The following is a 24,562-nucleotide window of genomic DNA, read 5'->3' on the forward strand; positions in this document are numbered from 1 at the left end:
TTCCATGTCCCAGCTTAGGAAGGGCCATTGAGAGTGTCATGTCTGTGACTGAACCTCTGAAATTCCCTGCCCAGGGAAACTTGCCTTGCCATTTCCTCCATGGCCTCTGTCAAAGTAGTGCAAAGACCTTTCTCTTCAGGAAGGTTTTTTGGTCCTTAGAAACTTTTATGGCTTTTCATACTTGACTCCCTGACTGCCCTGTCATATCTCCAGTGGTTAAATTTGTATAGTGGGCTGCTGTCAGTTTCTGCTTTTGCTTATTGTATTTTATACTGTCCTGGTTGTTAGCCACCTTGTACTTTTCAAAGGAAAGAAGTGCTATAATTAATAAGCTTCCTGGAGCTCTGTGTGTATTCAAGTCTCCCAGTCTGATATTCAACATGGCACTTACATCAGGCAAACAATATAAAACCTCAGGCCTGGTCTTTACTAGAAGCCTGGTATCTGTGTTTGGCTGATCAACACTCGCCACTTCTAGGGATATAGGAAGCTGCTTTATGCTGAGTCAATCCAATATAGCCCCAGTACATGCTCCTCAGATGTTACTGGACTACAACTCCCATCATCCCCAGCCAGGATGAGATGCTGGGAGATGTAGTCCAACAACATCTGAGGCCCCAAAGTTGAAGAATAGTGGTCTGTGCTGACTGGCAACACCTCTCCAGGGTTTCATAGAATCATAGGATGGTATAGTTGGAAGGGACCACAGGGGTTATCTAGTCCAACATAGCCAATCAGATTATGGGAGTTGGAGTGCAGAGAACATCATGGGTTGACCATACTTGGTCTCTTCCCACACCCTTGGGGAATTATGGGGGTTATGCATGATGCGTGTGTGTGTGTGTTTATTACATTTTATATCTCACATAATAATAATAATAATAATAATAATAATAATAATAAATTTTATTTATATCCCGCCCTCCCCAGCCGAAGCCGGGCTCAGGGCGGCTAACAACAATAAAAATAGTTCAACATTCTAAAACATTCATTATAACATTAATTAAATCAAATTAAAATCAAATTAATGGCAACCATCAAGCAAATTTTTGTGCAGATTGCCAGAGGAGGGGGTCAGGCTGCGCCCTGACAAAAGGCCTGGTGGAACAGCTCTGTCTTGCAGGCCCTGCGGAAGGATGCCAGGTCCTGCAGGGCTCTAGTCTCTTGTGACAGAGCGTTCCACCAGATTGGAGCCGCGGCCGAGAAGGCCCTGGCTCTAGTTGAGGCCAGCCTAACCTCTCTGAGGCCTGGGATCTTTAGGGTGTTTTTATTTGCAGACCGTAAATTTCTCTGTGGGACATACCAGGAGAGGCGGTCCCGTAGGTACGAGGGTCCTAGGCCGTATAGGGCTTTAAAGGTTAAAACCAGCACCTTAAACCTGATCCTGTACTCCACCGGGAGCCAGTGCAGCTGGTACAGCACCGGATGGATATGATCTCGCAGCGAAGACCCCGTAAGGAGTCTCGCTGCGGCATTCTGCACCCGCTGGAGTTTCTGGGTCAGTCTCAAGGGCAGCCCCACGTAGAGCGAGTTACAATAATCCAGTCTGGAGGTGACCGTCGCATGGATCACAGTGGCTAGGTCAGGGCGAGAGAGATAAGGAGCCAACTGCTTAGCCTGGCGGAGATGAAAAAATGCCGCCTTTGTTATAGCTGTAATCTGCGCCTCCATAGAGAGGGAGGTATCGAAGATTACACCCAAACTCTTCACGGATGATGCTGGCACTAATTGCACCCCCGCAAGAGACGGGAGTTGCCCCCTCAATCCCATATCGCTCCGTCCCAGCCAGAGGACCTCTGTCTTCGAAGGATTTAACTTCAACCGGCTCCCACGTAACCATCCAGCCACAGCTTCCAGACATCTGGTCAGTGTATCTGGGGCCGAGTCAGGATGGCCGTCCATCAACAGATAGAGTTGGGTGTCATCGGCATACTGATGGCAACCCAGCCCAAAACTCCGGACAAGCTGGGCGAGGGGGCGCATAAAGATGTTAAAAAGCATCGGGGAGAGAATTGCACCCTGAGGCACTCCACACACCAAGGAGTGGCGCGATGACAATTCCCCCCCAAGCGCCACCCTCTGTCCCCGACCGGAGAGAAACGAGCGCAGCCATTGAAGGACTGTGCCCTGGATCCCCACGTCGGCAAGGCGGCGGTCCAGGAGTTCGTGATCGACCATGTCAAAGGCTGCTGACAGGTCTAGAAGAATCAGCAGCCCCGACCCGCCTCGATCCAGCTGCCTGCGGAGATCATCTGTTAGGGCGACCAGAGCCGTCTCGGTCCCATGACCAGCGCGGAAGCCGGACTGGAATGGGTCGAGAGCAGATGTTTCATCCAGAAACCTACCAAGCTGTTCAGCAACCGCTCTCTCAATCACCTTACCCAGGAATGGAAGATTCGAAACCGGGCGGTAATTGGATAGATCTAAAGGATCTAATGATGTTTTCTTTAAGAGCGGACGCACCACTGCCTCCTTCAGTTCCCCTGGGAATATCCCAGTGCCAAGGGACAAATTGATGATATCACCCAGGGGGGCCCGCACCTCGTCTGGACACGCTCTAATCAGCCAGGACGGGCACGGGTCAAGAGGACAAGTGGTGGGCTTTCCAGCTTGGAGGAGTCTGTCCACATCAGCTGGGGATATCCGGTCAAAGTGGTCCAATACTGGACCCGAGGACAGTCGAGGGGCCTCCAGTTCCTTCATTGTATCCAAATTGGCAGGGAGGTCATGGCGGAGCAACAGGACCTTCTCCGCAAAAGAGCTCGCAAATGCCTCGCAGCTGTGTGCCGAATTGTTATTTAAATTTGGCTGTCCTTCGAGGGACGTTAAAGACCTAATTATACTAAATAATTGCGCCGGGCGAGAGCTAGCGGATGCAATGGAGGCCGAGAAGTAGGACTTCTTAGCGGCCTTCACTGCCATCTCGTAGGTTTTCATAAAAACCCTATAAGATGTTCTTGAAGCTCCGTCACGGGCACCCCGCCATACTCGCTCTAGCCGTCTGAGGTCCCGCTTCATTTTCCGAAGCTCCTCGGTAAACCAGGGAGCCCGGTTTCTGCGGGGTCGCAGAGGGCGCCTAGGTGCGATCTCATCGATGGCTGCCAGGAGCTGGATATTCCAGCCCTCAACAAGCTCAGTCAATGAGTCGCCAGGGGGAGCAAGGTCCCGCAAGGCCTGACGGAATCTATCAGGGTCCATCAGCCTCCGCGGGCGAGCCCAAATTGGCTCGCCACCTAAGCAGGGTGGGGGTGGAAAATCAATCCTGGCTTTCAGTGCATAGTGATCAGACCATGGCACCTTCATCGAGGGAGACATGATCACATCTATACCGGCGCCAAAGATCAAATCCAGCGTGTGGCCTGCTTGATGTGTGGGGCCCGAAACAAACTGGGAGAGCCCTAGTGTCGCCATGGAAGACACCAGGTCCAGAGCCTGTGAGGAGGGAGTGGCATCAGCATGGATGTTAAAGTCCCCCAGTACCAATAGGTTGGGGAACTCCAAGGCCCAGCCGGCCACCGCCTCCAGCAGGCCTGACAGGGTGGCTGCTGGTGCGCTAGGTGGCCGGTACACCAGCCAGACAGCCAAGCTCTCCTCGGAGCCCCACACTAGGCCAACACATTCAATGCCGGGGATCGATGGCGATGGTAGAGCCCTGAAAGAACAGTCTTCTCGGATTAATAATGCCACCCCTCCCCCCCGGCCCACAGTCCGCGACTGGTGGAGGACGGAGAAACCCGGGGGCGCCATCTCTCGTAAGGTAACAGTTTCCCCTTCGCGCACCCAGGTCTCCGTCACACAAGCCAGGTCAACCCCCTGCGAGGTGAAGAAGTCTCGCAGGGTGGCGGTTTTTTTGCCTATAGACCTGGCATTGCACAACACCAGTGACGGAGGTGAGTAATCCTTGCTCACCCTACCTTCGTCCCTCGGGATGGGGCGCAGATTGGAAGGGGTACGAGCATATCCATATCTCGATCCCCTTCGCCTATGACATCTGCCCCCACCGCCATACCTCCCTCGCCCCACCTCAAAGGAGCTCAAGCTGGTGTACATGGTTTTCCCCTCCTCAATTTATCCTCACAACAACCCTGTGAGGCTACCTTTGAAGATGACCCAGAAACTACAACTAACCCAGAATACGGCAGCTAGACTGGTGACTGGGAGTGGCTGCCGGGACCATATAACACTGGTCCTAAAGGATCTTCATTGGCTCCCAGTGCGTTTCCGAGCACAATTCAAAGTGTTGGTGCTGACCTTTAAAGCCCTAAACGGCCTTGGCCCAGTATACCTGAAGGAGCATATCCACCCCCATCGTTCAACCCAGACACTGAGGTCCTCCTCCAAGGGCCTTCTTCTGGTTCCCTCACCGCAAAAGAGATGTTACAGGTGACCAGGCAGAGGGCCTTCTCGGTGGTGGCACCCACCCTGTGAAACGCCCTCCCTTCAGATGTCAAGGAAATAAATAACTATCTGACTTTACAAGACATCTGAAGGCAGTCCCGTATCAGGAATTTTAAATGTTTGATGTTTTATTATATTCTGATATACAGTATGCTGTGAGCCCCCCAAATTATAAAATGGTGATGGTGATGGTGATGATGTCGGTTAGATTGAGAGATAGTGACTAGTCCAATGTCACCCAGTGAGCTTTATGGCTGAGTGGTCTCCCAGGTCATAGTCCAACACTCTGTTACACCACAAAGGTATAACACGCATGATAGTATGTTCATATAATGGGGAGCTGCAATTTTATAGTTTTCCTGTTTTACAAGGACACTATCAGTACTAGCAGTATACAAATATGTATTCACAAAATTCTGTAACATGCTGAAGCCCCTTTTAAGTTTGCCTTTCCCAAAGCTAATTCATATTATGAATTCACATTATGAAGGATTTGATCAGGGTTCTGCACTTCATAAAAATGCATGCTCAACTCCACATGGACCATCCATCCACCCAAACCCTAGCCCTTTAGCTCTGACCAAGACTTATTTTCAACCAGGGCTCACTCAAAGGCTTTGGCCAAAGCCAGGTCTGCCCTTGAAAGTCACAAGGGCAGGAAGCAATAACCACAGCCATCTCCTATTGCTCATCCCAAGGACTGGGTGCCTCTCCACATATGGAGATGGCATCAACCTCAGAGCCAATAAAACCACTGACAGACCTGTTGTCATATTCGTGTGTGTGTGTGTGTGTGTGTGTGTATTCTCTCTCTCTCTCTCTCTCTCTCTCACACACACACACACACACACACATTGCATTTGTATCCCACCTTTTTCTCCAAGGAGCTTAAAGCGGCACACATGGCTCTCTGATTCTTCATTTAATCCCCACAACAGGTTAGGCTGAGAGGCAGCAACTGGCCCAAGGTGACCCAGTCAACTTCATGGTCAAGTGGGGATTGGAACCCTGGTCTACCCAGGTCCTAGTCTGACACTCTAACCACTAGACCACACTGGCTCTTTAGAAACAGCAGCCCATGTTAGTGGCCATGGTCCCTTCTTATGCTAATGGATCCCCACTTAACACAGCTGATTACATGGGCACCACTTTAAACAGGGAGTTAAAGGGGAATGAAGGAGAACCAAACCATGTTTACCTCTTAATATTTAGAATTTCAAAACAGAAGACATATTTCTTCTTTTTAAAAAAAAAAACCATGCAAAAAATAAGAACAAATAAAATTCATCAAAGCAACAGAAATAAACTGTGTTGAGATATTTTAAATATATGTGCATCATTTTGTGCATGGACATTATTTGTATATTCATTTCGGGTATTTTTAGACTGCGTAAAATTTGGAATGTCTAAGGGGTGTACACAAAACGGCTTTTTAAAAAGCTATATAAAGAATACGAACAAAATTCATAGCAGAAACAGAAATAATCTGCGTTGGGAGATTTAAATTTTTTAACTTCAATAATTTTGGGAATGGGCATATTTTGGAGAGTATTAATCACCGTTCCTGAATGATGAAGAAAAACAACGTAAATCTGAGGCTGAGCCTCCTAGCAGTCAGGCTGAGTGAGGGGTGGGAGGCGGGTCGCTTTGTGCTGGGATTTAGCGAAGGTCGGCGATTTTCGCACCTAGGTGAGCTGTCATCTGGCTCTGGGCAACTCGCTTTCTCCTCTCGCATCTGTGCTGGACCAGCGGGGAACCTCGCTGGCGTGAAAGGGAGGAAAGCCTGCGGGAAGCGAGAAAGGCTGACTCACTCACTCACTCACACCACGCAGCGCAGCGCAGCGGCCTGTCGTCGGCTGTCCATTCATTCATTCGCTCATTCCTTCAGAATCGCAGAGAACACTTCTGACTCTCCCACCTGTTGCTTCTGAAGGACGAGTCTGGGCTCCCTCCCGAGCCATCCTAAGATTACCTGGGAGCAAAAATACCCATTGCTTAATTAGTACAAAACGATCGATTATCATTATTATTGCATTGCAACAGTTTTCTTGAATGGTGTTGAGGCAGACAAATAAAAAATTGAATTTCTCTGAATTTACTCTTCGAAGGTGGCATGCCTCTGAATGCCAGTTGCTGGGGAATCACCAAAGGGGAGACACTTCTTGAACCCAACTCCTGCTTACGGGCTTCCCACGGGCATCTGGGGGGCTAGATGGGCCACTGGCACGGGCGTAGCCAAGGGGGGGCAGCTGCTCCCCGCCATCAAGTAAAACAATAGAAATATTCAACTAACTGAGCAATCACGTCAGTTCTGCCCCCCAGTCCTGGCTATGCCCATGGCCACTGGGCTCCTTTTATGTACTGTACTCCTCTGAGTTCAGCTGGGCTCCTCTGAGTTCAGCTGGGCTTACTCGCAGGCCAGGTACAGGTAGCCTCAGGATTGCAGCCTGAGCCTCATTGAGGGTATTGTGGGCGCGGGGGGGGGGACGTATACAAGCCTAGAATTGCTCTAGGTACGCTGCGTTGTAGCCATCCCTTGAAACCTAAACACCTCCCCCCCCCAGGTGAACATGAAAGAAAGAGCTCATACGCCTCTTGTTTCCAGTGGGACGTTAATGCCCTTTAGAATGAAATCCCATTGATTGTGTAGACGACGCGCGAAATAATTTGTAGAGGTTAGAATGTTCGCGCACTTGGCTCTTACAACAGCCCTGTAAGGTAGGGAGGCATTCTGACGTCCACGCGGCTCGCATCCAAGCCACCTCACCTGTTCCAGGCTGAGGCCGGGATGCGCACTGGTGCGGTCCACAGCTCACTCTCTTAACTGTACATCTACTGAATCATTTACCTCTCCAACCCTTGTCTTGCTTCAGAAAGTCCAGGGCGGTAACTTCTACAGAGGGGGAAAGGCTCGTGTATTTGTTCATTTATTAAAATCATAATATAATAGGATCACAACACAGGAAAGGCAGCCTAGCAATGTATGATCGCACTGGAGTATACAAAATCCGGCCTCCAAGAACGCCACGATCAAGGTTACACAATATATATATATATTATCAAGTATATATATTATCAAGTCACTCCAGAATTAAAACAGTCCGGCTTGCCCACCAGAAACCAAAGGAGGTTCCTCCGGTAATGATGCTGATGGTGTTATTGCGTCGTTTTTCGAATATGCTCGAGCTCCGGTTTTGGCGGATCTTAGAATTTAGAAGCGCGTAAATGGAAATATAGTAATAAAAGAATAGTTTCTCCAAATATACGTTCCTCTTCTTCTCAGCGTCTTGAGCGTCCTTCCTTGGAAGTAAAAACCCTCTGAAATTAACAGGGATCCCCTTCCAAGGAAAACGTCTTTGGGCTGGTGCTGCCAGAATAGCATATATATCTATATTCTATATATACATATAGGCAGAAAAATGACTCCAAGGAGCATATATGTAACCAGAGAACAGCTCCTCCATTGGGCTGTCAGCCTGACACTTGAAGAAGCGTCTGTGTAACCTAAAACGACCAGATACCAAAAGTATCTTTAAGATACCATTCCAATGTATCCGGGTGATCGCTCGAGAATTTGCCTCCTTGCTCTTCCAAGCTGCTAGAGCGAATTTTTGGGTTCTCAGAGTGCAAGTTTAACCCAAAGTCTGGGCTTCCTCCCCCCGTTCCCCGCTCTCGGTTTCCCCCAGTTTAAAAGGTCCCGTTCAGATTCTCGTTTTGTCTCCACTGAGCCCTTTAATACCTTCTCTTTTGTGCGGAGAGTTTCCCTTACTAACTTTTCTCAAGTTCGGTTTTCTCAGTGCTTCCAACCTCTCCTTTCTTGCAACAACTGTTTTGGCCTTTCATGGAGCGTTTTGTTTTGTTTTTTGGTGGTTGTTGTGTGTGTGTTTTGCGCACTCTAAAGCAATGTTACTTGGAAACAGCCGAAGCTTAAATTCCACAGACTTCCACAAAGTATGACATTGTTGGAAGGGAGACGGAGGCAGGCGTCTTGGGCATTCTTCTGCGCCTTTGGGGACTCGGTCGCGCTTGGCGCGCGCTTGGCAACCAGAAAAGGGAACCGCGGCGGAAAGTGCCCTGTTAACTCTTCTTTCAAAGGGTGTGTGTGGAATACACTCTTTTTATTAAAAGTGGACTTTTAAAAAAAATCCCTCTGCCCTTCTTCCTCTGCCCAGCTCCGCTTGGAAGTGGCGGGTGATGATCATCTCGGGGTGATCACTTCGCGTTCCGCTCAACTCAGCTGCTGCCTCCAGCACTCGGTGGTGATGTAATAGGTGCAAGCGAGGCACATGGATCTATAAATGCCGTGGCTTGAGGGGGGTCAAGGGGCTGATGGCTGAGCAGCCGGACCAGAAGATCCCCACTCGACAGGAGCCCTCTGGGACGGAGATCAAGTTCAGAAGGAGCTGGGGCTGAGTCGATCTCCCCAACGCCCCCACCTCTCTCTCTCTCTCTCTCCACCACGACGCTTCTGCCGGGCGCCCCCTCCCTGGGTCTTCGCCCAGCCCCTTCCCAACGTGGCTTGCTCTCCCGTGCAACCTGACCAGAGTGTCTCCAGTTCCTTGGGGGACTGAGCTGCCTGGGCTCCCTCTTTGCCACCCTCTCTCTCTCTCTCTCTCTCTCTCTCTCTCTCTCTCAATCTCTCTCGGGCCCTTCCCCCCCCCACCGCTTTCCTCCTGTGATCTCTCCAGTCCGAAGTGGGAAGCTCTCCTCTCTCTCTCTCTCTCTCTCTCTCTCTCTCTCTGGGCGCGCGGAGAGGGTATATTTTTAGAGTGATCGCCTCCCTGCTCGGCACCACGTGTGCTGCCCATGTTGCTCGGCATGACTGGCCCCTCTTCGGCCTGCTTGCCAGTCTTGCTCCTGGGACTGCTGTCGCCTTGGCTGGCCGGGCGCTGCATGCCCGCCTTCGCCCAGCCCCACCAGCAGCCCCAGCACAACGACACCCTGGAGTGGCGCTGGGAGACGCTCTTCTCGCGCTCCATGGCCAGGATCCCCGGGGAAAGGAGGGAGCCCAACCGCGACGGCGACTATCTGCTGGGCATCAAGAGGCTCAGGCGTCTCTATTGCAACGTCGGCATCGGCTTCCACATCCAGGTGCTGCCAGACGGCAGGATCAACGGGATCCACAACGAAAACCGGCACAGTAAGTCGCCACCTGCGCCCACCTGGCCAGAGACTGCGGCACTCTCCACGGGCGTGGGATCTGGTCGCTTTGCAAAGCCCCGCCAGCCCATTTCACAATTGCCTTCTGGGGAGTTTTGCCGTTCCTTTAACGACAGGGTTAAATCTCACCATTTCGGAGCTCACCGGGCAGTTTTCTCCTGGGACCCGCTGGAGGGTGTGGGAATAATGATCATCTGATGTCATCGGTCCCTTATGCTCCGGTCTGGTCTGGAGCTCATTTTCTTGCATGCAGGGAGGTGGATTAGATAGAGGACCCTTGAGGTCTTTTCCACCAGCTCGACAGTTCTGTAATTCTACCTAGAATCGCCCGAGCAAAGGTGCTTAGTCTAGCAATGCAAGGAAAAGGAAGGGAAAGAGCGCAGGGTCTCAGCAAAGCGGGCCTGCGCTGCTTTCGATGCCACCCAGGTGATCAAGTCCCTCAGACAAATAGTATTGACCCAGCCTCCCCAAAAGCAGACTGCAGATTCGGAAGCCAGCAACTTCGGAGATGCCTCCGTTAAACTGGTGGAACTAAAGGGCGTTTTGTCAGGTTTCTATGGTTAGAAAACACTTCTGCAGACAGGGGAGAAATATGTCAGGTGTGGCGATTTTACTGTGTGTTGCTTCATCGCATTGCGCATATGCAGCAAAACGCATGCATGTGAAGATGATCGCCCCTGTTGATTTGCCATTTTCATGCTGTTTCCCTTATAAATAAGTTTATTCCTTGGGCATTTTGTGTGTTTGGTCCAAGGGGAATTGCAATGTGTGAAGAGTCTCTTAATGGGATCTGTTAGGCATTTCTACCTTCATACACAATTTTGAAGGGGGGGAAATAGTCATATATGGCAGAAGAGTATGATCAAATTATTCCATTTTTAAAGCCATTAGTCCTCATGAATGCATAGGGAAAGTGTTAAAATACCTAATGCGAAGTGCCATCTTGGGAACTATTCATTTTATGTTTTGTATAACAGCCTTCTCCAACGCGATGCCATTCAGATGTTTTGGGCTACAACTGCCATCAGCCCCAGCCAGCACAGAATTTGGGGCGGGGGGGCAACAGGTTGGGGGTGACTGCTCTATAATTTAGGCAGCTATATATTCTGTGGTTGGCTGAGTTACTCTTGCTCTAGAGTGGGATACGTGAGGACGGCAATCTAAAATGTAAAAAAAAAAAAAGCATTCCTAAATTCTGGATTTGTAAGCTTGGTTGCATTAGGTATTTCAAATGGAGTTCAGTCTTAGAAAATAAGCCACTTTGCTCGTCCCCAGCTCTGAGTTCAGGAACTGGTTACACAGAAATAAAAAGTTGCGCCACTCCCACTGTGAACAGAATAAACTGTCTTGAAGCAATTGTTGCATGGGCTCCTAGCCATACTACTGCTGATCAAAAGAAATCAGGTGTTTTTCACTGTCCCAGCGGGAAGCCTCCTGGTTTGCAGTGAGACCCTGCTCAAATAGCACACCCCCCTTCCTTTTGCAAGAGGGTTGCAAATAGTTAATTTGGGATTCCAGATCCCACAGAAGCTCTGCCAAGAAGTTAGGGCAGTCCACTAGGAAAAGCATCTGTTAGTGACTTAACCTCATGGCCCTGTGGCTCTAATTCTAACTACGGTCCAACTGAAACAATAGGACTGGGGAGGAAGGGTTAGAGACAGAAGCATGACAAATGTTTCACATGTCCTGAAACATATTGTTACTTATTTTAACCTGGACGATGTGGGGGATCACTGCCAACCATTAAAACATGTGCGCGCGCGCACACACACACACACACACACACACACACACAAACTGTTTAACCATATCAGGGTGCTTTTGTGGTGCTCTGCAGTCACTTAATGAATGGAAGGGGTTTAAAGGAGTTCTGTTCACTTACGGAATGGAATTGCATAGGACTCCTGTACACACTTACCTGGGAGCAAATCCATTCATCTCAATGGGACTGACTTCTGAGCCTGCATGCATAGAGTTGCCAATGTAGACTGATTATTAGGCAGCAAACCTCATCAGGGTCAATCTACACACATGGCAACTGCCACAGAGAACCACTTCAAACCAGTCCATGTGCAATGTTTAGCACATGGAAAGTCATTCAGTGTGGCCAACCAGAAGGGGTAGTTTGACCATGTCAACAGAGTTCATTCCTTTTCAGATATCTGGGTGATCATGGGGAAAATAATGATGGGTGGTGCATGCAGGAGTAGATGTATATGGGGAGAGGAAGATTAAATTGTGCCCCTGAGTAGAGATTGACCCTACTCTGCTGAAGCATAGTGCCTTGATAAGCGTGTGTCTTCAAGGCTGCAGAATGAAGCTTGGCACCCAGAGAGTGATTCCTATTGTCCAGTATTATTGTGTCATTAGCTTGCATCCTTGCTAGATGCTGCCAGCTTCTAAGAACTGAGTCTGTATCGTGTAACGGTCCTTTGCTTGCATCACCACCACTTTTCCAGTAATTTTAATGTAAGTTACTTTGGCTCACGCAGTGAGAAAAGCAAATTTTTCTTCTTATTAGAAGATTGATTGATCAATAAATAGATAGATAGATTAGATATAGGCAGTGCCTTTTTTCACAGGGGTACTCAACAGTTTGTAGTACAAGCATTTTTTTAATGGATATGTTAAAAGTTTGGTACTTACTGTAACAACTTCATGGTGAATGCCAGCACTGTTTTTCTAGAAAAAAAGCACTGGATATATTATTATTTATTATTATTTATTATTAAATTTGTATACAGTCCTAGATGGGACGCGGGTGGCGCTGTGGGTTAAACCACAGAGCCTAGGACTTGCCTATTGGAAGGTCGGCAGTTTGAATCCCTGCAACGGGGTGAGCTCCCATTGCTCAATCACTGCTCCTGCCAACCTAGCAGTTCGAAAGCACGTCAAACTGCAAGTAGATAAATAGGTACCGCTCTGGCGGGAAGGTAAACAGCGTTTCCGTGCACTGCTCTGGTTCACCAGAAGCGGCTTAATCATGCTGGCTACATGGCCCGGAAGCTGTACGCCGGCTCCCTCGGCCAATAAAGCGAGATGAGCACCGCAACCCCAGAGTTGGTCACGACTGGACCTAATGGTCAGGGGTCCCTTTACAGTCCTGTAGATCTTATGATCTACATGAAAACCACAATATAAAAAACAGAAAATACATAATAAAAACAAAAACAAAGACAACACAATATTCCCCCTTCCACAACATATTTTAAAAGGGTATATACAGTAGACATAGAATTATTAACAGTAGGATGTCCCTCCAACCTCCATTATCACACACTGACAGACACCAAGTTGTACATTCGCATGTTCCACCATACACACAATCATAGGAGAAAATCACATCAACCTTGCTCTGTACAGTTTACCACATGAGAGTCACCACCAAGTGGGGCAACTGAAAGTATATTCAACAAAGTGGCAGTAACATATAGAGCAAGCCTACATCTACCAATTAGATTGCCTTAAAGAAACCAAGCCTTTGGATCACAGCTCATTAATTCTAGAGTATCCCAAAGAGATCAAAGGAATTGCTCTGAAGCTGAGCACCTTGGAGATTGCTGCCCAAAGTCACCTGTTCACAAAACATAGGATGTGCTTAGGAGTGGACTATTCCCAAACACTTACTTCTGAGTAGCCCCATTGATGACATCAGAAAACGGATTCAGAATTGTATCATTGCTGCTAAATCAGTATAGCATCCTCTTATCCTTTCCCAGAGGGACATCTATGTTAGTCTCTTGGAGCAAAAACAACAGAGACTGGTGGCATCCTAAAGACTAATATATTTATGATGGCATAAGCTTTCATGGACTATGGTCTATTTCATCAGATGTATGAAATGTTATTCTCAGCTGCTGGTATTTGTGATGTAAGAGAACAGCAATGGCTTACACTCAGATATATCTCTTAGCTGGCTCCCTATGCATTTTTCCCCTTCTTACAGGTTTGCTTGAAATCTCTCCTGTGGAAAGAGGAGTGGTGAGCCTCTTTGGTGTTAAAAGTGGACTCTTTGTAGCCATGAACAGTAAAGGCAAACTCTATGGAGCTGTAAGTAGTCATGAACGTGCTCAACTATGTGTCTTTAACCCCCTTTTTAAAGTGTGGATGTGTTGTTTTGATGTAAAATGGAGTGCTCCTGAGTCTTGACCCTCTCAAAATATATTAACATGGAAACCAATGAGAGATACCCAGCTAAGTAATGCTCAGAGAAGAAGTCTATTGTTTTTATTTTTTTTAAATGATATTTATTAAGGTTTCAAAGAAAAGAATTACATGAATTAAAAAAAGAAAAAGAAAGACAAAAGTAAAAATAAAAGAAAAAATACAAATTACAAAAAAAGATAAAAAACACTTTAAAAAATACATCAATCTTTCCATACCTTACATTCATTTCCTTGTTTCCCTGACCTCCTCACACCTCCCTTTTTGTATTCCAATTCAGTTAGTTAATTCAGCAATTTCTTTCCCTCTTTGTTTTTATCTTAGTCCTTTAACATAATATATTATAACTTTGGATTCTCACCTTTTAACAATCCATTTTTACATACACCTTTATATACACCTTGCTGCTTAAACCACTTAACTTCATTCTGACATCATTCTAACATTCATTAATTTTGCAGTATTTCTGTAAATAGTCTTTAAATTTCTTCCAATCTTCTTCCACTGACTCTTCTCCCTGGTCTCGGATTCTGCCAGTCATTTCCGCCAATTCCATGTAGTCCATCACCTTCATCTGCCATTCTTCCAGAGTGGGTAGATCTTGTGTCTTCCAATACTTTGCAATAAGTATTGAAGAAGTCTATTGTTTTTAGTGGTTCTGCTCTAAGCAATACTAACACCCTCTTTTATTTGATGGACAACACTTTAAACTGCAGGAAAATCAGCACAGAAATATTTGAACCAATGCATATTTTAATAGTCAGGTTAGGTTACTGAGCAAGTCTCAGTGGCAGCTGTTCAGTTATCTTGGAGGTGGTCTATGGTAGAGAACTCGAAGTGCTTGGGTACCTCCCTTGCCACTGGAATCTTAATGGGCAAGCTTAATGTGCAAAAAAACAACAACAACAAAATACAAGCACCTGGTTATCTTGTTTGGCAAGTTAAAGGGCAATACAAAAAGCTTCAATCTGATAATATAAGGATTTACACATATTTGTATTTACGAGGCGATAAAAAATAAATTCCAAACTGTGTTCCAGGGACACATTTGCGTGGTGCTATTGCACAAATATATTTAAATAAAATAAAATTAGGATGCAACCCTACATACAGTACAGTATGCTTATCTGGGAGCAGTGCAGGTCCAAGAGCCTGCCACAGGGACAAAGTAGCAGCACAGTGGTACCTCAGGTTAAGTACTTAATTCGTTCCGGAGGTCCATACTTAACCTGAAACTGTTCTTAACCTGAAGCACCACTTTAGCTAATGGGGCCTCCTGCTGTTGCCACGCCGCTGGAGCACGATTTCTGTTCTCATCCTGAAGCAAAGTTCTTAATCTGAAGCACTATTTCTGGGTTAGCAGAGTCTGTAACCTGAAGTGTATGTAACCTGAAGCGTATGTAACCCGAGGTACCACTGTAAAGAGAGAGGGCTGTGTTTACTGTGTCTTGACATCATCTGATGCTCTGGCCTCCCCCCTTTTCAATTAGCCTCTGCTGGAGGCTGCATTGAGTATGACTGCACCAGTCATTCTGATGCAGAGGTCCAGTAGAATTATCTGCCCTCTGAGAAAGCCTGTGCAGGGCAGTGACATGTTATTGGACACCAGTTCCGAGGAGAGCCACAAGCTCCCCAAAGCTACTTGATTTAGAGCATCCAAAACATCGCAAAATGGTGAGCAAGCTTTTGAGTTCTCCGGAGTTTTTCTTCAACCTGGGTGTTAAGTAAAATGAGCTCAGGGAAGGAAACATGGGAGAAAGAGCTGGATATGATGTTGGAGTCCCAAAGCCTGCCACTTTTACTAGTCTTAAGATGGAGTGCCAGAAGATTTTGGGATGGGGAACTTGTTGGACTCTGAACTCCCATCAGCCCCAGCCAGCATGGCAAATGGTCAAGGGTGATGGGAGTTGGAATTCAACAACATCAAGAGGGCCACAGGCTTCCCATCCCTGCTTTAGATAGTCTCAAGGAACTCCCAGGTCGAAGTTGGTTGTGGAATTGGTGCTGCTCATCCACACCAGTATTTGCAGGGTCTGCTGAACATTGTCATCATCAAATTGCTGGCATTTTAATCTGCATTCCCCCTTACTTCAGAAAATCCAACATGGAAAAACAACACTCTCCCCCCCCCCCCGATAGGTATATTGTCACATGTGTAGTGATGTTTCTGTGGCCTCTAATGCTACGTTCTTCCATTTCTTCCTCATTGAGGAAGCCATTTTGTTTTCAGTGGCCCAAAGGATAGGACCATGCCAGCAATTGCTGGATGCTGATTTCAACAGTCTAGTTAGGAAGAGCTGCTCTCTCAAGATCTCCATCCAAGACATTACCTTGCAGTTGGTAATGTAGCACATACAGCATGCTATAATGATAATAATATTGATTGCAATGAATTAATAATAATTGTTCAGAATGCTTGAGCAGTCAACATTATTCAAGCAAGCAAACAAACAACCAAACAACCAATGGGAAATGGATATTCTACCACCATCCTTTGACAGCACAAGCCTTCAATTTGTCTATCATGATAAGTCAGGAAACATTTGCTCTTGTGCACTAAGTGGCAATTTTTGGTGCTTATTCACAGGTACAGAAATACCTGTGTGAATGCCCAGTATTGAAGATGGCTATGGATATATTGCATTACGGTCAACCCACTAATTTGGATGGCAAGCAGTGGAATAGCAATGAAGATCTATGACAGGAAAAATGGGAATGTGTTGAAGCTAACCAAACACACACAGAGAACAATTGGATCTGAATGATCCAGTTGTAGTCTGGAAGCAATCCCAATCTGGAAGCACCAAGCACCATTAATTAGCTAAGTCCCGGCAAAGTTCAAAAGAGCTTTCCTCTTGCACAAGGAGCTGCTGAAACTAAGAAGCAAGAAGTCCTGCTTCCTATATTTTGAAAATATAAAATCTAGCAATGGCTCAGAACTATCTCCAGCACAGATTTGGTCCCTTGTAAGGTGAAGTTTGGTTTCCAATTTTAATTTAAAAAGAACATGTATTGGAGTTATCTAAAGTGGGGAAAACACATTGTGCCGCAATCTGATGAGCAATTGCACCATTTGCTTATTGGCCATTATTTGAAAAAGGGACAAAGCAAATCAATAAATGATATTCAGACTTCAGATACACAAATATTCATCTGATCTTCTGGGGAAGGATTTAATAGTTGTTTGTATCTCCATTTTTCCAAAAAAGAAATGTTTTACAAAAAACACACAAACAAACCATACACAATCTTGGGAACAAATAGCCAAAGGCATCTCATTTCTTGAGGCCCACTTGGTTACTAAAAATAATACAAGTCTTGATTATGGTCATTTCCAGCTGTCCTTCTCCTGTGGCCTCGCTGTTTGTCTAAGCTCGTGTGAGCAGGGCTTTTAGTCCAATGATTCCGCAACAGGATCACTTTTGCATTGCCTTGTCCTAAAGAGAGCTATGGATGCAAAAGGCTCAAGGCTTTCATTGCAAAAGTCTTTAACCTTGGACTTCTTCTCACTTTGGGAGATATAATTGAGTGTGACGCTTCCTTTTGTTTTCTGCGTCTATAGAGATTTGTCACCAATTATCTTTTCCCTTCTGCAGTATTATAACATTTTGTGTGTTTGAGCAAAGGCTGCTTCCTTTGCTCTACATCTCAGAAAAAGCCCTTAGAGCAGCTCTGCGGCAGCGGTGGCTCAAAGGGCCTTCTATTCCTTCTAGCAGGGCTCAAGGGCAGGAACCCCTTTCCACTGTTGCTCCCCCAGCAGCTGGTATTCAGTGGGTTACTGATTCCAGAAATTCCTCATAGTCATCATGGTTTGTGACTATTGATAGCCTGGTCTTCCATGAATGTCTCATTCACCTTCAAAAGCAATCTAAACCAGTGGCCATGATCACCACGTCTTTGTGCTACTGCACGCCATATAAGAACATTTGAGTATAAAATGTCCAAACCACAGTCCACAACACCTTAGTTCCAGTTGGAGAAAGTAGTTTGTGGATTACTGTGGTCCACAAGGGCCTTGAGATGCCACACTTGCATTTACAAAGCACATTGAGCGATGGCATATGTAGTCTTTGGGTTTGTAGTATAAAAGTCTACATGCAGAGAAGATGGGGTCAGTGGAGACTTGGAATAGTGCAAGATCTTTTCTTGCAGTGTCTCTGGGGAAAAGCCAAAGCCGTGGGCTTGTAATGTATCCTCTAGCTGTGATGTTGCTATTTGCAACATTTGCAAAAGTCAAGATCAGCTCAAGATTAGCAAAGCGGAGGGGAGAACTAGTGAACTTAATGTGAAAGTCTGTGTTCCAGTGACCAGGGATCTTGATTTCCCAGGAGATGGGGCGAAATCAAACAATGGACAAGGCTTAGAATTGTGTACCTGTCAGTAACTCTGTCTAGCTTCCTGTTTTACTATATCTTCCCATTAGGTTTAGTCATTTTCCTCATCAGTGTGCTGTTCTGAACTTCAACAACTCTTTGCAATTTGCTTGGAGGATTCCCATCAATTTCAGAAAATCTGTTTCTAATAAATCAACAGTTCTGACTTTGACCCTTGGATGGTGATCAGCATTCTATGATGGAGATACGTGGGTGTTTCCCCCCCCCCTCCAGCGCTGGCTATTCCATATATGTTTTTTAACCTGGGAAAACACCATTCTCTTTCACTCCCTACCCGAGATAGCGCATCGATACAATAAAGATTGCATTGTGGAATGTGGTAGTGCAGGTATCATTGGGGCACCTATCAGATTTTGCCTGCGATATGTATGGAGATGAGCCCCACGACTCTTTTCCCTATGCCATTTTGTAACTTTGAAATGCCCTATTTCAGCAAGCCACCAAGCAGCTTTATTTAGGAAGAATGTTGGGAACACAAGCAAAACTCTGCCTGCCCCTCTCCCACCCTTGCCTTGTTATACAACCCTTTTAGCTTACTCCTCCGGGGCTGAGAATTCTCCCTCTCTAGTACTAGAGTGCATAGCTCCCCTGATAAAAATCTCCCTTCGAGTCCAATCTCCCTTCTTCGAAACAGCCTTAATGTAATGGAAAGATGTCTCCCTCCCACTTCATTTTTAAGGCAGCTGCCTGAGGATTTTCCATGCATGTACAGATCCTAGAGGGTTTACAGTTGCAAGTGTAAGAGGAGACTTTTCCCTGCAGTTGAGTGCATGCACCCACATGCTTCAAGCAGCCAATTCATTTAGTTGTGTGTGTGTGTGTGTGTGTGTGTGTGTGTGTGTGTGTAGCATTCAGCTATGCACTACTCAGAGTAGACCCATTTAAATTAATAGACCTAACTTAATCATGTTTCATAATTTAAATACGTAACTCAGAGTAAATCTTAGTTGACTTTGACCCATAGATTGCTGAGATGAGGCTGGAGGTCTGACTGGCCAAACAATCAGAGAGCAGATTCCGTGGTGGAATCACTGTTGGGGTAGATATCCCTGGAATCATTATTGTGGTGGATTTCTGAGGTGGATACTGAGATCTACCCTCAATGTGGGTCAGAAGATAGCGGAGGCTATTTGCAGTTTGTACCGTGTTGCTGGATGGAGACATGCTACTGGAAAGCATTATGTACTAGCAGCTGAAAGAGCATGCCAATATCCTTAACTGCAGGCGGACTTGATGCTGTGTTTGTGCACAAAGCACAGATGAATCATTTTGTAAACCTGTATGAAACATACAGGTAGGAATGCAGGCACCTGAGGATATCCAGGTGCTGAGTCCCAGTGGTGGTGGTTTGTGTGAGCAGATATGTAAGAAGCATTTCCAGGGGGAAGGAGAAGGTATACATTGCAGTCACTGGGGTGGGCAGCTTCTGCCAACACTGTATTACCAATGCTAGTGCTTTGTTAAGGCCAAGAGTCCAGAAGTAGATCTCCTAGGCCTGGAGTGCCACCGATAAGAAACTGAAAATTTTGGAGACAATGTAGATTTTTATTTTTCTGCTTCTAACCATTTCAGATAACCAGCATGAAGTGAGACGCTGGGCTGTGCACCAAACAAAAGATTCAGTACAGCCTACAGTTTGGCACATTGGAAAATTGCCCAATTTGATCTCAAACGCTTTGGAGGCTGCCCAGTTTGACTTGGGTCTGAATTTGAATTCCTATTCAGAAAAAATGAAGTGTCAGGCCTCTCCCATTAAGGGGATTTTTAAAAATGGCTGTAGCCTTTCCCTTTTGACAAAATTGGGTGAAAGTTTCATGCACCGTGTGTCTTCTTAAATGAATAAGGCCTTGCAGAAAAATAGGTATAGAGGATTGTTTTGTTGTTGTTGTTCTGGACACCTTTACTTTTTGTTTTTAATGGAACTGTCCATATATCTTCTCTATATTTGTTGGCAGAACTGGGTAAAATTTGCAGGCAAGGTTATAATAATTATATTATAATTTATTATTTCTACCCCCAGCCACTCTGGGCGGCTTCCAAAGAACCTTAAAAACAGAATAAAATTTCAATCATGAAAAACTTCCCTAAACAAGGCTGCCTTCAGATGTCTTCTAAAAGTTGGATAGTTGTTTATTTCCTTGACATCTGATGGGAGGGCGTTCCATAGGATGGGCGCCACTACCGAGAAGCCCCTCTGCCTGGTTGCACCTTATAGTGGGGTAGGAGAACTGTGGGGGTGGATCCCCTTTTATTTTGTGGGCAATTTGCTTAAAAGTAATGTATGTTATTCAGTGCTCTCATATAAGAAATCTGCCAAATTACAGGCAAGCAGGTCTGGGGTGCATGTGCTAGGTGCATTTTAAAATTGTTGTTGTTTTTAAGGGGGGGAGGAGCGAATCTGTTTCCCTTCCTGTGGTTTTGTAGGCCATGAGATTAGTATGAAAATGGCATCTTACCAGGAAAGTAAGATGTAACATTTCAGAAGGATGGGTGCTGGGGCTACAGAGTTACAAGGAATGGGAAGACAAACAGCTTCACGTCTGCATTATTTTAAATCGGCACCAAAGATCTCAGAAATACACTTCGCAACAGATTTGACAGGCATGGATTGTGGACTGTGCGTCTCTCCCAGGCCACACCCCTCACTTCCCCTGCTCTGTGTTCTCCTTTAGTGCTTTTCCTGGCTGGAATGTTCCCTTAAACTGTGATCATGTGATGGAGAGAGGTGTGTGTGTGTGTGTGTGTGTGTGCGCGCGCGTGTGTGTCTGCATGCGCAATCCTCTGGTTTTTGTGTGGTTGCAATGTAGCCTAATGTTGCTCCACCCACTTTTGCCTATGACCACACCAACCACTGGCATGCAGCATTCAGAAGGGAATCCACAGCAGACCTACAGCATTTGCCATCCCTGTGCATGGATTTAGGTACCCACTCCTATCCTGTTTTCTCTTATCTATCATGTGGGTGAATGTGCCATTAGGGCAGGCTGCTCATGAGCGGCTTGTGGATCTCAGAGGACTGAGCCTGATTGAATGTGTCCAAGACACGTCAATAAAATCTCCATGTGGAAGTGCTCCTAATCTAGGCATGGATTATTTGTGTTCATTCATAAATCTGTTCTGTCCAATTTCCTCGACAATCTGCATATGTTTTTAAAACTCCTTTTAAAAACTGCATTGTTAAAAGTATTTTCCCCTCAGTATCTACAATTTTTTGTACATATTTCATTTAAAAAATACATATTTTCTGTATCACAACCTAAAATACACATTTCATTTGCATATTCGTACTTTTTTTTTTTTTACCCAAGAATTGTATTGCAAACTTCAGAAAAATGCAGAAACCACAGTGCCCCTCTCATGTAATGTTTAAAAATGGTGATGGGATGAAATTCTTGAGTAGCCCTCCAAGCGTGATTCAAAGCCTGTGGTTTGTTTTTTTTAAAAAAATAATCATGGTCTCTGTCTCAAAAGGGCAATTTGAAGCCTCAGTTGTACAGTATGATACACTTGAAAAGAAAACTAGAAAAAAATCAGCTGCTGAGGTGTATCGTCCCTGCACCTGTTCTACAACACAAACAAAACTTTTCTACATCTAACTCCCTGTTCTGCAAGAAAGAGCTTGTGGTCTCTGTGGCTCACAGGAAATATTAATGAACGCAAAATGAAGCGTCAAATACCACTTGTGTGAAGTTAACTTTCTGTCTGCTGTGCAGCTGTGAGAAGGCACAAGAGTCCTCCCCCCCAAAAAAAGTTGGCAACCTCTAAATTCTCCTGTCAAATACTTTGAGAAATATATTATTCTTGAAAAGTGGTATACAGATGTGCTAAGAGAAATATAATAGCATATTTATTTTTTATATTTATTTCATTTTGTAGACTGCTTTGTTTTTCAGCAGAAATCTCTGACCTCTGATCCCTAACAGAAAACTTCCATCGTTCTCTCTCCCTCCCTCCCTCTACCTCCAAATTCTCATTTCAGAACCATTTCAACGATGAGTGCAAATTCAAAGAGATCCTGCTGCCCAACAACTACAACGCCTACGAATCCCAGATCTACCCCGGGATGTACATAGCCCTGAGCAAAAACGGACGAACAAAGAAAGGCAACAAAGTCTCTCCCACCATGACAGTGACACATTTTCTTCCTAGGATTTGAGCGCTTGTCCCTTCAGACTTAACCTCAGGGAAGTGGGGAGGAGGCGAGAGACCCGAGAGGCGGAGGAGGGGAAACCTATGGTGCACTTTTCTTTTAAGAGTTTTATGCAAGAGTAGATGTAAGATATTTAAATTATTTAATTCTGTATATATTGCCAGAAAGTTATTTATAGTTCTGATTTTTAAAAAAGAAATTCCTTTAAAAAAAAGACAAAAAAAGCATAAAACAAAATCCTCCGACTTAAGCTATTCATTGCACAATGCAACGACAGAGGACTCTTTTGCATTGTGGCTTATTTTACTTTGTTTTGGGTAAGTTATCACAGGTGTGCTGCTATTATGTGTTGTTGTTTTTTAAAACGTGAAATCTGATTCCTATATTTACAATGTTTTGCACTGTTCTCTGTGTTGTACAGTGTTGGCTAGTGAACATGATTTTTTGTTTTGTTTTGTTTTTTTAAAGAAACCAATGATAACTGCCAGGTAAGGTCTTTAGTCTTTGAAGAATGAGTGGGCAAAACCTCCCTCTTGTTCTGATGCCAGCTTGTTGCAAGCAATGCACAATGTCTGACCTCCTTTTGTGCAGCATTGCTGTTTCACTGAAATGGTATCAGTTTACTTCTGGGGCAGAAAGTGCAGTGTTGAAGTACCACCCTGAAAAGCTGTTTTTAGATCTGCTGCTGCTGAACTCTGAACTTCCCTGCAGTCAATCTCTTCGGAGCCCCTGAGACGCGATTCACCAAGTAATATGGGCGAATGACTCTTTTGAACTAACATGGAGGCTGCTCAGCAGCAGTGCTTGGTGAACTGTGCCCTTAGCAGACAACTCTTAAACATGTAGAATCAATTTCCAGGAATATTGTTCTATTTTAACTTTAAAAACAAAAACAAAAAAATTGGACAAAAGCAAACCTTTTGACCCATCAGTAACTGTGTGGTCACTTTCTTTCCCCCATCAAGGTTCACACTGTGTGAAACCAGCAGGCCACAATTAATTAGTAACATTTAATTTAAATGTGATAACTCTATTCCTCTTCTCTGCCAAATGTGTAATTCTGGCAATGTCTGAAGAACAAGATCTCTTTCTTTCTTTCTTTCTTTCTTTCTTTCTTTCTTTCTTTCTCTCTCTCTCTCTCTCTCTGATATGGCCAGATGACTGAAGTTTCTCTACATCCTTATTGATGTATTGATGTATTGTTCCTCTACTTCCTTATTGATGTATTGTTTTTAATGCAATATTTAGAAGGAGAAAATGTGCTGCTGCCTTTAAGGCTGCAATCCATAACCCACTACAGTATGTCTAGGTTACCTTAGAGCACATTGTGGTAACAGAAACTGGCTTTGATGCTCTGGTTGGTAGCTGTGCTTGCTGCAAAGTGATCATCTGAGTGATGGCCAGAGATGCACAAGGGCAGTCCCTCGCTGGGAAAGGGCCTGTTAGTGGTACACTTTGGAGATGAGTCATTCCAGTGATCGCCGGCACTGCTAGCAGCTGGAGATACAGCTCTCCTACTTTCTGGCATAGCAATAGCTGATTATCCTGGACCTCCGTAATTTTGTGAGAAAGCCTTGCCTGTCGATGGTAGCTTTCAGAAGCCAGGATCACAGGGCTGCTTCTGGGGAGGCCGAAATCTGCTGAGAGTACAGTCAGGATATGGCAGCTGAAGGGCTCTGGAAGCCTTGCTGCACTAGCAGGACCTGGATTAGATCTTTGCTCCTGGACTAGGTAAAGGTAAAGGGACCCCTGACCGGTAGGTCCAGTCGTGACCGACTCTGGGGTTACGGCGCTCATCTCGCTTTATTGGCCGAGGGAGCTGGCGTTTGTCCGTAGACAGCTTCCAGGTCATGTGGCCAGCATGACTAAGCTGCTTCTGGCGAATCAGAGCGGGGCACCGAAACGCTGTTTACCTTCCTGCCAGAGTGGTACCTATTTATCTACTTGCACTTTGATGTGCTTTCGAACTGCTAGGTTGGCAGGAGCAGGGACCCAGCAACAGGCACTCACCCCGTCGCGGGGATTCAAACCACTGACCTTCTGATCAGCAAGTCCTAGGCTCTGTGGTTTAACCCACAGCGCCACCCGCATCTGCTCCTGGACTAATCTGGTGCAAATGCATGAATACGTTGGCACATCTCAACGCTGGCATATCTGTTTTGCAGGGAAGGGAAATGGGTGGGGCAGAACAGATGCAGATGTAGAGCCAAACTGCCTCCAATGACCATGCAGCTTTGCACCAGCTGTAGAGTGGGCATAAGGAAAATTCCATACTGAGGATGAAATGGAGAGAGAG

At 45.7% G+C, this 24,562-nt stretch overlaps 1 protein-coding gene and 1 long non-coding RNA gene across 3 annotated transcripts; one reads left to right on the plus strand and one right to left on the minus strand.

Annotated features, from left to right (window-relative positions):
* Positions 1-5,883: 5,883 nt before the first annotated feature.
* LOC309520068 lies at positions 5,884-8,252 on the minus strand. Of its 2 annotated transcripts, none has more exons than XR_014214141.1 (2): positions 8,138-8,252; positions 5,884-6,370 (listed from the first exon to the last, which is right to left on the minus strand). It is a non-coding gene; the product is annotated as an uncharacterized lncRNA (long non-coding RNA). The 2 variants fall into 2 exon arrangements; XR_014214142.1 differs by lacking the exon at positions 8,138-8,252 and adding an exon at positions 6,989-7,074.
* An 829-nt stretch (positions 8,253-9,081) lies between these two features.
* On the plus strand, positions 9,082-22,276 carry FGF4 (fibroblast growth factor 4). The gene is made up of 3 exons (XM_082236277.1): positions 9,082-9,538; positions 13,505-13,608; positions 22,096-22,276. The coding sequence occupies exons 1-3, from the start codon at positions 9,205-9,207 to the stop codon at positions 22,270-22,272; spliced, it is 615 nt and encodes a 204-aa protein (XP_082092403.1). The 5' UTR covers positions 9,082-9,204; the 3' UTR covers positions 22,273-22,276.
* The last annotated feature ends 2,286 nt before the right edge of the window (positions 22,277-24,562 follow it).

Source organism: Podarcis vaucheri (assembly GCF_965113315.1).
Source record: "Podarcis vaucheri genome assembly, chromosome: 1".
NCBI classification, from domain to species: Eukaryota; Metazoa; Chordata; class Lepidosauria; order Squamata; family Lacertidae; genus Podarcis; species Podarcis vaucheri.